Below are 14,145 nucleotides of genomic sequence, written 5' to 3'. Positions count from 1 at the left end.
ACTTTACCACTCTCACCAAGATGTTGACCCTAATTGATGGTGGTTCTGTGACTAACTCAATATTAAGCTAATATGGTGGGAGAAATAGTTTTGCGGTCAGCCTCTGCACTCTGTAATGCAGTATATATATTTTGTTCTAGGTGAGAGCTCTATTTCTGGTTGTTCAAAAAGTGCTCGGAATAAGAAGAAGCAGAGGAGGAACAGGACTACCTTCAACAGCAGCCAGCTTCAGGCCTTGGAAAGGGTATTCGAGAGAACTCATTACCCAGATGCTTTCGTAAGAGAAGATTTGGCAAGAAGGGTTAACCTGAGTGAAGCAAGAGTACAGGTATGAATTTGAAATCTTTTAAATGCAATTAATACAAAATGAAGTAAGCATCCCCCATTACAATCAACATTTAATTATTACACTGTGCACTGGGAGGAAATCAATGTTTTGTCCTTTTTGGAGTGGTCCTTCTCTTGTTCTCATTGATTGTTTCATTTATTAATCCTCACTGTTCTTGCAAAAGTTTGACTGATGGTCTGAGGTTTCCTACCCGATAGCCTGCTGAGATGAACGGTATCTTGGATGACAGGGTATGTAGTGCAAACTATTAGTTTTCTTTTTGCTAACTTTGATTTGCTAAATGTCAACAGTATGTCTTCTCCCTTACTGCGCAGAAGATACATACTTCAAGTTCTTCCACAATAATAGTGTAGGTCAATGAGCAGAGTTGTCTGAATATAAGGAAAGAATCCATGGACTTATGGCAGGATTTATGTGTACGTTAGGTGGTTTTATGTAATAATTCATACATTTGGTTTTCCTTTACAAAGGATTAGTACATCCAAAATGTAATATAGAAGAATGAAACATTGAAAAAAATGTAAATGTGTTAGGTACAAGGATCAATATATACCAGTAACTGAAATAAACCTTTCACTATGTGTGAGGAAAATATACCTACATCTGAATTCCTAAATATCAATACTTAAATAAAATAGATAATTGTTGGCTACAGTGATGTTGGAATAGGGACAGCAGAGGTTGCTGTTTCAGCTAGACTATGATTTTTGTAGATGCTTATTGGGCCTACCTAGACACATAAACACTCTCCATCTCTGGTACTATCATCCTAGAGTGCAATTTACTAATCATGAAGAGAAGGAACCTACTGTGCAAGGTGTTATAAGACATAGAAGATAGGTGTATTAGAGGGGTTATAAGTTATAGGTTGTAAATTTTTAAGATAATGTGGGGGGGAATGGTTATGTTTTCTGCATGGGGAGTTATAGGGGTTCAGGAGATAAGTATGAATCAGTTAATAGAGGATTAACACTTAAGGCCCCTGTCCTAACTTTTTTATATGGGGTGCATTTGTACAAAACTGCTATAGTTTATTTCATGGCAAAATTTAATTTTTTTTTGTTTTTTTAAACTTTTACGAAAATATTAAGTATTTTACCTGTGAATGGTGCTTTATCATGTTTGTGAAAGATACTAATATGTAATATATGTTTCTGCCATTATACAATGCGTTTCACAGGGAAATCAAAGTGAACTGGCTGCTGCAAGGGGAATGCCATATTCTCCGGAGTTAAGTTTAGAGGATTGGGACAGAACAGTTTTCCATCTGTGTGAAAACTCTTTCTACAATATACTGTCCCATCCCTGAATTGTTTATAAAAGAACTGGCAAGTAGTACTAGAGGTTGCAGGAGGGTGTCATGAGGGCTCACCTGGAAAAAGTTGGTTCTATTGATCAAGCCCAATAATAAATACAAGAAAATATGTGCCTTCTATAACTCTTGAAAAGCAACATAAAGTCACTGTGAAACGCGTCAAGTTTTGAAATCTTCTAGGAGATAATAAAGAATATATATCATTGTGATTAGAAGAGAATATGATTAGAAAAGAATAAAGAGAACATAAAGTCACTGTGAAACTCGTCAAGTTTTGAAACCAGTTTTTTGGGGGGGCTGAATGACGCTACTCTACACCAACCCATACTATTCAATCAGAGTTCAGCAATAACCTTCCTATAGCTTAATAATACCAAACTGAGGGGATTGGTGCAGATATTGTTTGTACTGCATTCCTGCACTTCCCTTTATACCTCCATATACTCCATATACTTTATGGAGTGGGGTTTGAAAAATGTAAAGTACTCAAATGATTTTTTCTAGAGTTATTTGCACAGAAGTCATTGATTTAGAAGTTTCCAGTCCCTGACTCTGACTACTGGAGTGCATATCAAAGATGACCCGCTTTGGAGATTTTGTGGGGGGAATGTTTCTAAAAGTGTAGTGTACAGTGCATATGTAAAACACCCAATAACAGTGTATTGTCCTTTTTCTAGGTCTGGTTTCAGAACAGGCGAGCCAAATTCAGAAGGAATGAGCGAGCCATGCTGGCCAGCCGATCGTCTTCCCTGCTAAAATCGTACAGCCAAGACCCCCTTGTAGAGCAGCAGATCAGCCCTCGACCAACCAGTCTGGCTCCAGAATTTTTGTCTTGGAATTCTAACAGCTACAGGTGTTATAAGATTGCACTTTATGGTTTATGTAACATGCATGTAATAATATTGCACAAAAAGAAAAGAGTATAACAAATGCAAACAATCAGAAACAACTCTACTTGTCTGTGATCTAGGTTCTGGTTCGTTATTGCTTTGTATTTTGTTTCCATTCAATTGAATAATCCTGCACTGATTAAGGTTTAAAAAACTGCTGGAATCAAATAAGTATCTAGGTTGCACTTTAAAATAGGGTGTGGTAAAATAAATTTACCAATTGTATTGCTTGTCAACAACCAACCAGTTCATCCTATTTCTCCTATTTCTATTATCAGTTTGCGTGGGGTTTTTCTTAACAACTGATGGACCTAAATAAACAGATCTTGATCTAAAAAAATTTGCCCACAAAAATTATTAAACATTATTATTATATTATTAAAAGTCTTTGCAGGGTGTTTTTGTTAACTTGTCAAAAACTTAGTAGTTGGTATATCTAAAGATTTCTATATATAAAACCATATGAGAACAAGAAAAACACAACAAAGAAGGGTTTTTGGGCAAAACTACATTATAAGTGAATTGTATATAATCACAGTATATATCATAACTGTTAGTGAAACTAAATTATTAGGAAATAACAGAATTACAAATTCCTAATAAGAGATCTGTCCCAATGTGTTCTAGACAAATCCCAAATAATTCTATAAATAATATGGGACTGACTAACATCACATCCATTTTGTATACAATCAGTCTTGACAACCGCCACGTTTTGCCCAAATTAGGCTTCCTCAGGGGTGACTGTGTGCTTTTTAGGGTGCAATCTAAAATGATTTTCAACATACAAAAATACGTTATAAATACGGACAAATAAAGTTATAAACAATTATATAATTCAGTAGATGCTACAAACCTACCACTGTTTCAATAAAAAATGTAACTATCTCTAGTAAGTTGAATGAACATATAGGGTTTAGGTATAGTGCATAGGAATCAACCTATATTGACCCAAAGAGAGAAGGATTTCAGAGGTAGGTTGTCACTTTTATTCATAAAGTATACTCTGAACCTTTGTATATACCTAAGAAATCACTGTAAGCTATTATTCAAATATTAAGTGTCAAGCTATATGTTCATGTGTAATATACCTCTGATACACACATATACATATCTATGTATTCACACTATATATTACCTCATTGTACTGGCAGGTTATTTTCCTAATATCCAGAATTAGCTCACCTATAAAAGATTGACTGTCCTAATCCATCAAGATATTTATAGTATGGATGCCCAGATCTGTGTGTCAAAAAATAGGGGTTAAATAGAAATCAGTACTAAGTATATTATATATAACATCCTATATTAAAACAAAGTTCACCTGATATTCTATTCATAAACCTTATGCAGAGTCAAGTAAATCCAAACAGTTCAGTAGTGATAGCTCTTGCATACCCTCTGTAATCTGTATGTAAAATCATATGAAATATATATGTTCATCATTTAAGCCAAAAAAACATGCTACCAACAGCATCAATCAGATACATAGCCAGAATATTCCATAGGTTGGGAACCTGGATATAGTTGCTGTAGAAAAGGTAAGAGGATTGCAGCTCCAGCTGATTTCAATTATTAGGGGGGGGGGGGAAGCCTGCACCAATCAAAGTATCCAGACTGTTTATCTGAATAGATTTACTAGAATACCATGGAAACAGTTCAGTGTAAACATCACTGCTCCAACGGATCAAGCACACAAAAGAGAAAAAAACGCGGTAGCTTACCTATAGCCAGGGAATATGCCACCATAGAGAGTTGCAGCCACAGCTTCCTTCAAGCTGACAGGGAGGAATGCACGTGTTGAGAGTCCCAGAACCCGCCTCATATGCACACAAAAAGGGCAGCATCCCGGGACTCCTATAGCGTCTTCACATCATGGGTCAAGGTGTGACCCAGGCCTCATGACGCTAAAATCCTCCACCCTCCTCCAGCGGCTAATTACGCGAGAGGTGGGCGGGGTTAGGTCAGTCTGAGTCATGCGGCTTGACACGCCCTCTACCCTTGTGTCTGGAGGCAGAAGTTGTGTCAGTCATGGCAGCAAGGCACGCCCCCAGAACGCAGCATACTGAGCCACCTGCATGATCCCAGGGCTGGCCATCTACCCACAGATGTGGACATGACAGTGACCTGGTGGCCATCGCCCATGGTCGGCTACACCAGAGGATTTGTTAAGCTACATACACACTTCCAATTATTATCGTTGGAAAACGAACGACGAACGTTCATGCACGATATATATGAACGATCGTATAGCACCGATCCTGCACATAGAGGATTGTAAGCTCTTCGGGGCAGGGTCCTCTCCTCCTGTATCACTGTCTGTATTAGTCTGTCATTTGCAATCCCTATTTAATGTACAGTGCTGCGTAATATGTTGGCGCTATATAAATCCTGTTTAATAATAAAAATAGATAAATGTTCTCAATTTGTTCAAATTGATAAGGTCTCCCTGAAGGGCAGAAGGACAAGACTCTTTTAAGGACATCTTCTTCTGTAGAGGATAATTCATTTGATGTTAATAATGAGACCATATGGACAACTCCTTTATCTTCATCTAATTTCTAACACATGCCACATCCCCATTTTAGCAATGGGAAGTCACCGCTGGCACCACCCCTGGAATTTACTATTGCTGCTCGCATCACCCGGAAGATGCGATGCACAGTGCAGAAGTGCTGCATTGTGCTTTGCATCTCCCAGGAGAGGTGAGCAGTAGCAGCAGCTTTGGTGTATGCAGGGGGTGAGGCAGTGCGTTTTTACAGTAAAAAATACCACACAACATATAATAAAAATAAAAGTACATATTTTAGTGCACCAAACATCATTGCCCAGTAACCTGATTTACATTTTGCCCACTATCATCCCTGACCTTTAGAATTTTTTTGATAAATTAGTTTTTTTTGATAAATTACATGGTTGTGGTCTAAAATTTCATAATTTTTTATAATTATTATTTGTAATTATTTATTATATTATAATTTATAATTATAATAAATACATATAATTACCATGCCCGGGAGTTAATCCCAAAAATTACAGGCCCACAATATTAACAAAAATTTCTATGCAAAAAGAAGAAATAGGATCACTTTTTGCATCAAAAAACATAGAATGCTAGGGGGGTTAAACATGTTTATACCTAAAGATTGTAAGATTCCACAATCGGGTTTAAATGTACATGCAAGAGATGAAAGAGAACATGGGGAGGATACTATTATGTGCAAATAGGAGAACTCTTGCACTGCAGGGCACAGTACAGGTACAGTAGGGGGGTTGAGGTTGGTGTATAGAATCAAAAAAAGCAGACACGGGAGATCTATATGAATTATTTGCAGCTTTCTTTACAGGAATATATTTATTTTAAATATTTGGATTATCAGTAGAATCACTTCTGATCATTGGGAAACTTTTACAAAGACTGTCATTGCTGACATCCTACTAGAGTCTAGTTGCCTTGTTGTCTCTGGATTGATTACCTTGAGTCACTGACCTGGAGAAAGGGTTAAGCAATTGAACCAAAACTCCTGATCTTCATATTTGTTCCTGGTCAGTGGCTCAGAAAATTATAAAGTCACTGATTCAGTTAGTGATATGCTTATGGACTTTGTAAAGCACTGCGTAATATGTTGGCACTATATAAATACAAGTAAATAATAATAATAATTTAGCATGGTAGCCAAATTTTCCTAAGGTGGTATCAGCAATGGTATCTTGTAAATTTTCCCTAATTTATGTGCTTTTTAAAATTTGTATTTCACATTCATGACTGAACCCTTTTTGTTAATTTCAACAGTGCTGCTTTGCCGCCGTACAATCCAAACACCACCTCTGCACCAACCACACTGCCCACCCAGGGAGTCAACATGGCTGACAGCATTGCCAGCCTTCGTCTTAAAGCCAAGGAGTTCAGTCTGCACCATAGCCAGGTTTCCACTGTTAACTAAAGCCTGGCAGGATAGATGGGAGACTATTTCCAAGCCACGAGGCGATGGGGTGTGCCGGATACGCCACAGTTTAGCCTTTGGCCACCAGCAACAGAAAAAAATTGTAAGACTGTGGCTCCATTGTAAAGCTCCTGATACTGCAAGAAGATTCTGTGATGTATCCGACAATCAGATTGGGGGGTCCAGTCTCCAGATAATGCAGCTGCAATATGGCTTCTCCACCGCAAATAAGGCATATTCCATAAAATGATATGCATGAGTTGGGAAACACCCAAGGTTAAAACATCTTGGACAGGACTCTCTATACATACAAAAACATTTTTTTTTTTGTGACTGTAGATATTTCATAGCTAGAATTTCACATCAGTAATCAATCATTTGCTCCATGTTGTCCTATAGTTCTTCAATGTCTTCTCACCATTAGTGTTTGTTGTCTAGGCCTTTCCTGTGTCCTCGTTTTTTGGTACGCGCTGTATATATGTAGATACATACCGTGCCTTGTATATATGTCCTTTTATGCCATTCTCCCTGATCTTAAGGCTGCATTAGACTTGGCTCATGGCTGGATCTGTACTTTCCTTGTCCTTCAGTACTCTGACCATGATAATGTCACAAAAATTGCCTAAATTCCATGATACTCTTACTATATCATCTACGTCATGTTTATTTTAGAATGTTGAAAAAGATGTTTAGTAAAACGTATTGTGTACTATTGTGTACTGTCCAATCTTTTACTTCTATATGTAAAAATTTAAAAAACTAAAAAAAAATTTATCAGAATTAATTGGTTACTTTATGCAACCAAAAAATGTCTAAAATATTTCTTTGAGATGCAGTGATAAATGCAGCCTTGACCTACATTACTTTCTTCTCAAGTCCATAATACACTCACCCCCATATCATTACGTAAAGGCCCTAGAAGACCATCATTAAACACTAAAACATATAACAACACGCGTGTCAAAATCAAAGCTGAGCCCTTTTACATTAACTTGTTAAGAAACCAAACATAAACCTTACTAGTGAATCAGATTACCAAACTGAACACTGCCTACCCACAAAGATGGGTGACAATGGCCCCAACAAGGACAGCCACAACACAGGGAGAGTGCGAGGGTGACAGCTTCTCTGAAAATCAGTGAAAAACTGAAAAACTGCTGACTGGACCCTGGAGGGATAAATAAAGGTGAGCTTGGATGTTGCTTTGCCCATTGAGCTGTCATTTTCTAGACAGCCAGCTCTCAGTCAGACAAAACCAGACTTTTTATTTACATAAGTGATATTAAATAACTCACCAAAATTAACTTTAAGACCCATGCAAGAGGTGAAACCAACCAGTTTCACTTTATCATGAAAGTGTCTCAGAGGTTCTTGTTTCTTCTGTGATATCTTTGTTGTATGAATTAGAAAATTAAACTAACATCTGATGGTTTGCCATGAATTAGACTAGTAAAGAAGTAAAAAAGGGCCAGAATTATAACAAATAAAACAAAAAGAAGGAGTTCTGTCTATAGTATAGTTTGCTTTTCTTATGTCTATAGTTTATTAAAAAAAAAGTAATGCTAAAGTAAAAAAAAATTATGCTAAGAAAAAACATCAATTTTTTAACGTGGCAAAACCCAGTAATACATGTGAACTAGCCAAAAGAAAGTAAATGTATTTTTGCCCTTCATTTTCACATTGGAAATGTGTTACAACACATATAGAGGCTGTGTTTGGGTGCCAGAGACAATTGGCCTAGAGGTGTCTATTATGTTGATTCATGTTCGTTCCTATTTAAAACCAACATTCTGTACGAGAATTGGTCTATCTTGCTTACACAGCATACTATTTCAACAGCAAATACACACTACAAAATAGTCCCCTATAAACATACACATCAGCAGTACAACTTAAAGTTTGAAAAAGAACAAAATTGTCATTGTAATTTATTAAAAACACTGGGAAACACATTTTTTTGTTGAGTTAGAGCTTACACTTGTTTTTTTACTAATTTTTGGGTTGTGAATCCAGAAATGACCCCAGTTTTTGCTATCACATCCAGTTTTTACGATACAGGGTACCCTCCATTTTTGTCAGAAAACATACAATATTAAATACAATGAAAAAATAATGAAATAACACCTTGAATGTACTGTGTATTTACATTTCTTTTGTTCATACAAAGGATTTATTGTTACTCTATGACATTTTTTTTTACAGTAAAGATAGAAAGATGGCTATGCAGAAAATGCACCTTGATGCTCATATTGCAACCAAGCATTTTGTAGCTCTCCAAGAGTTTCTGGACAATTTCTGTGTAATAATTTGCTCTTGTGTTTCCAAAAAAGTCCTTGACAATGGCTTTGAATGATAACCAAGCATTTATTTTGACTTCTGACATTGTCCTAATGAAATGTTCATCTTTGATGAGCTGCCAAATCTGTGGACCATCAAACACACCAGCCTTTGTTTTTAAATGACAGGCTAGGAAATGCCAAAATGAGGTACTTCAAACAGTCTCCTTCTGTTGGCAAAGCTTTAATGAACTGCTTCATCAGACCCATTTTCATGTGCAGAGGTGGGAATATAAAATTCTTTCTATCAACAAGTGGCTCATGTAGAATGTTTGGATCACCTGGTTTTGGGGCAGATCTTGAAGGCCAATTCCTTTCCACCCATTGCCTCTCACGAGCTCTGCTGTCCCACATGCACAAATAACAGGGATACTTGGTGTATCCCCATTGCTGACCAAGAAGGAAGCATACCATTTTAAGGTCAACACAGATGACCCAATTGTGTTGGTGATATTGCAACAACTCTGACTCTCTTTATGTCTGCATATTTTTCACTAAGAGAAAATGAATGGCCAATTGGGACTGACCCAAATATATTGCTATTGTGAAGGAGGACACACTTTAAGCTCCCCTTTGAGCTATCAATGAATAGTGGCCATTCAGTTGAGTTATAGATTGGAATTCCCAATTCCTCCATTAAACCAGTTTTGTTATGGCAATACACAAAGCCACTGTCAGTTTTAAAGTACTGCAAAAATGCAATTTCTCTGGTTCAAAAGTACGATAACTTCATTCCTTTTTCAAGTAAATTGTTCTCATGCAGTCTTGATGCTTGGAGTTCTGAAGCCTTCTTCAATAGTCCGATATCACGTGCCAAATCACTCAACTCATGCTGATCAAATCCCTTATGAACAGAGACCTCTTCAATTTCAAACTCTTCATCATTGTTGTCACCTAGTTCATCACTATATTCATGTTCTTCGAGGGAGGGTAGTCTAACGAAAACAGGTACTGGAATTTCATCTGAATGAGCCACTGGGTGTATACCTGATGGTAGACTAGGATACTCTATGTTACATTTATTTTTCTTGTTATATCCTGAGGTTTTCACTATACAAAAGTAACAGTCACTGAAATGATCTCTTGGCTCTCACCAAACCATAGGTACACTAAATGGCAGCCTTTCCTGTGTTCCCCTTGTCCACAATCTGTAAACTCTCAACACGCTGTTTGCACATCTTATGAAGGGCCCAAGACTTATCTTAATCACCAAGCTTACCTTTGAAATATGCCAATAAGGCTTATTCTACAATGGTGCTGATGTTCGCCCTTTGACTGCGAATGGTGAAAGTGCCACAGATATAACAAAATGAATCAGGGTTGTTTAGGCACTTACGACGAGAAACAGCAGAGCCAGACATCATCTGAAAGAAAGAAAAAAACATGTGTAAGTAGAAAAATAAATTTTGCTTATTCACTACGTAGAGCAGCACACAACCTCTGACCACACTGTCTTGCGTGTAAATGAATAGCCTATACAAATCCACACTACAGTAATCACATTAATATGGGTGGTAGAGAAAAAACCTGACATGGTAGAAGAAAACTAACTGCACTTTCAGAATCAGCATACCTATTTTAGTGTAAATAAGCTTGAAAATTGAAGTCAACAAAAAATTTGTTCATAATTGTTCCCCAGTGTAATTTTGCGTAATTTGCATAGGCTGACTTGATTTGGACAACCAAGGCTTTAAGGTACAATCTGATCTAACTGAAAATTAAAAGTCCTCACAAACAGATTATAGCTTCTTCCTTCCTGCATACTCTCCAATGTTTTTTTTCTTTAAACATTGCTTTAAAGATGCAAGTCCCCGTTTGAAGATTTCCCTAATATTCACTTTCTGTAGATAATTTCCATCATATTCCACTCTGAAGACAGTGTGTAAGGAACTTACCCGCCCTGCGAGCCCGCGGTGTCCCTGGGGTTCCCAGCCACAGTAGCAGGCAGCATGGCCGAGGCTGCTGTCTTGCTCGCAGCTTGTCTGTCTCTACAGGCGGAGGGATCCGCCCTGGCCAATTGCCTTATCCTTCTGTACCTTGCTTGATTGAAATTAACCCTTGCTGTGCTGTGCTGTTTTGAATAAACCTGATTCAAGGATATCTGGAGTTGGTTGTGGTTTGTGTGCCCAGGCGCATTACACAGTGATCACAAGGATAAATGGAGGTATGATTCTTCTCAGATGGTACAACAAAAATTAAACAGAAATTTTTAATTCCACCTTTTCCTATCAAAAAAAAAATAACTTTAGATACACTTGTCAATTGTCTAAATAGCTTTACCATTTTAGTCATTCTTTTTGAAAAACAAACTTTGTGTGTTGCTAAAACCAAAAAACTCACTCAACTTTATGCAGAATTTATATGAATTCTTAAGTAAACCTGTCAGGATCCAAACCCAGGGATGCTTCAGTGTCTGGCTGCAGCTCTGTCTACTGGGCCACTTATGGTTTTGCCTTTTGCACTCTGTTGAATTCTTTGCACAAAGATACCTTGATATTTAGTTTCTTGCTGAACCTTGGCCCCTCCCATGAACTTCCTATATAAGCCATGTCACTGAACTTCCTGTTGCCAGAATATTGTGCTCTGCCATTCTCTTGCTCTTCCTGCTACTGTTAAATTGCGCTCTCCACACTGCTACCTGTGTACCGACCCTTGGCTGCTGTTTAAACGACTACTCTTCCTCGCACTCCATCTCCAACTTACACCATTGGCTACCGACCTTGGCTTGTGCTTTGACTACGTTTGTGTTTGCTCCCTATCTGCTACCGCTGCTTATGCATAGATCCTGGACTGCTTCTGCTTGTGTCTGCCTGCTGTTTCAGCCATTGGACTCCAAGCCTGACTCCTGATCGTTACAAAATCATCTGGCCTAAAACATGGAGTCTGCTGCAAAAATTTGGTGTTACTTACCAAGAAAAGTGTTCTGAACTACAAAATGTGGTAAGAAGTCAACAAGAAGAGATCAATAGTCTCACCACAGACTCCAACGCATGTATGCCTCCACCTCTTAAATTCAACGGTGATCGCAGACAATACAGAGGATTCCTAAACCAATGTCGTATTTATTTCTAGATACAAATTCTGCATTTACCTCTGAGCGATAAAAAGTACTGTTTATTAGAAACCTCCTGACCAAGGAAGCCCTGGCTTAGGCCTCCCCTATGTGGAACAGGACAGTGACCTTTTAAATGATCTTGGTGAATTTATAACTGATATGAACCAAGTGTTTGATCATCCTAACAGGCAAGGAAAACGCTCTGTTGCAGAATATACAGCTGAGTTTCGATGATGGATCGCCGATACCACATGGAACCCAGCGGCACAAAAAAGTCAGTTTCACTGTAGGCTCTCTAAACAGGTTAAAGATGAGCTCGCCAGAGTAGAGACCCCTAATGATCTTGAGGCCTTCATCCAGTTATGTATCCGGATTGATCAAAGACTTAAATGAAAGAAGGAAGGAGAGACTTGGGTGGCTTGGAAATAATGGTGGCAGGTGTTTTTCTTTTAGTCTACCTGCACAGAGGGGCCCTAAAGTTTTTCTGACACTCCTGAACCAATGCAGATTGATACAATAAGGAAATCCATTTCCACTTATTAAGGCGATTTCCTATTGATCCCAGACCAATATTTCCCTCTTTATCATGACCTCTGTTTTCAACGCGTTGGGAGCAGTGAATAACACACACACACAGGTTAAGCATATAGTTATATCACGTCTCAAAACTTTATTATCACGTGGCAATTTATATAGTCAAACAACAAGGTGGAAGACACTTAGTAGTTAGTCAGTCACAAGAAACCTAATTAACAACTTCGCTGAGCAAGATGTTTCAAGGTAAGAAGCTTCAAGGTAAGGATGGAGCAAATATTGACCTACTGAAAAGGAGGATATAACTAGTTTCGACACAACTTAATTATCTGCAAAATATAGCAAAAAACACAAAAACAACTTAAATTCAAAACTCAGCAAAATTATATTCCTTACACCACTCAAGAGAAAGAGAGAGATCGTTCTGGGAACTTATGTCTTTACTGCAATTAAACTAAATTAAAGAGAACCATTCCTTTACTAAATTAAAGAGAACCATTTCTGCCACTGATCTTAAAGGGTCTGAACACAAAAACTCAACTATTAACTCACAAAAAAAATATTGCTCAGTCTGTCTCATCGTTAAGTCAAGATGGAAGTACAATTCGCTCTCAATCCTCGCACTTTGTCATCCCTATTTAACTCTTCTTTGAAGGTTGTGACATTACTTGCTCCGCTATGTTAGACTCTGGAGTGGGGGGAAACTTTATGGACATTGAGTACGCTCAAACCCACAATATTGAAATGAGAAACAAAATAGCACTTATTGATATAGAAAGGGTTGATGGCTCGTCTTTATTTTCAGGGCCTATGACACATGAGACTTTTCCTCTTGAGCTTCAGATTGAATCAGACCACAATGAGATTATCAGCTTTCAGCTAATAGCATCACCTAAGCTTCCAGTCATTTTAGGCATGTCTTGGTTTGCTGCCCATAATCTCTCCATCAACTGGGGGGCATGGACAATAACTTTTGCATCTGATTTCTGTAAAAAACATTGTCTACAGGGTTCTTCCTTTAACCAGGACACCCAAGCTAAAGTAGCACATTTTCTGCAATGTAACAAGCTTCTGTCACAATATCATCAATTTCAGGATGTCTGTGACAAGAAAAATGCTGACCAATTGCCTCCACATCGCCCTTATGTCCTCTAGAGTTGCTAACTGGGGCTGAAATACCTTCGGTCGCATTTATTCTCTGTCCGAGACAGAATTGAAGGTTCTTAAGGAATACCTGGATGAGAATTTAGAAAAGGGTTGTATCAGGCCCTCGACCTCTCCAGCAGGGGCAGCCCTGTTCTTCGTTGAGATGAAAAACTCTACACTGCGTCCATGAATTGACTACAGGGAATTAAATAAGATTACAGATAGGAACCAGTATCCTCTACCCTTAATCCCTGAACTACTTGAAAGACTTCATTCAGCTCAAATATTTACCAAATTAGACCTAAGAGGAACCTCATTCAGATTCGTGAAGGAGATGAATGAAAGACTGCTTTCAGAACCCGATATGGACACTACAAATCCTTAGTCATGCCCTTTGGCCTGTGCAATGCTCCTGCTACCTTCCAACATTTTAAAAATGATGTCTTCAGAGATGTATTGGATGTGTTTGTTGTTGCCTACTTGGATGACATCCTTATCTTTTCAGATGATCTGGACGAGCACCATAAACATGTTTGTATTGTCCTAGAATGACTGGGAAACAATCAGCTTTACATC

General features: G+C 38.0%; 1 protein-coding gene across 1 annotated transcript in view; it reads left to right on the top strand.

Moving 5' to 3' along the window:
* The window catches only part of PRRX2 (paired related homeobox 2), a 79,562-nt gene extending 72,355 nt beyond the window's left edge, over positions 1–7,207 (top strand). Inside the window, exons 2-4 of the mRNA XM_072429690.1 lie at positions 141–328; positions 2,342–2,517; positions 6,348–7,207. Of these exons, the coding sequence (XP_072285791.1) occupies positions 141–328; positions 2,342–2,517; positions 6,348–6,498 (515 nt within the window). The 3' untranslated portion in view covers positions 6,499–7,207. The remainder of the gene's footprint in view (positions 1–140; positions 329–2,341; positions 2,518–6,347) is intronic.
* The last annotated feature ends 6,938 nt before the right edge of the window (positions 7,208–14,145 follow it).

Source organism: Pyxicephalus adspersus, chromosome Z (assembly GCF_032062135.1).
Source record: "Pyxicephalus adspersus chromosome Z, UCB_Pads_2.0, whole genome shotgun sequence".
NCBI classification, from domain to species: domain Eukaryota; kingdom Metazoa; phylum Chordata; class Amphibia; order Anura; family Pyxicephalidae; genus Pyxicephalus; species Pyxicephalus adspersus.
The sequence above is the reverse complement of the archived record's forward strand: the minus strand, read 5'-3'. Positions and strand labels throughout refer to the sequence as shown.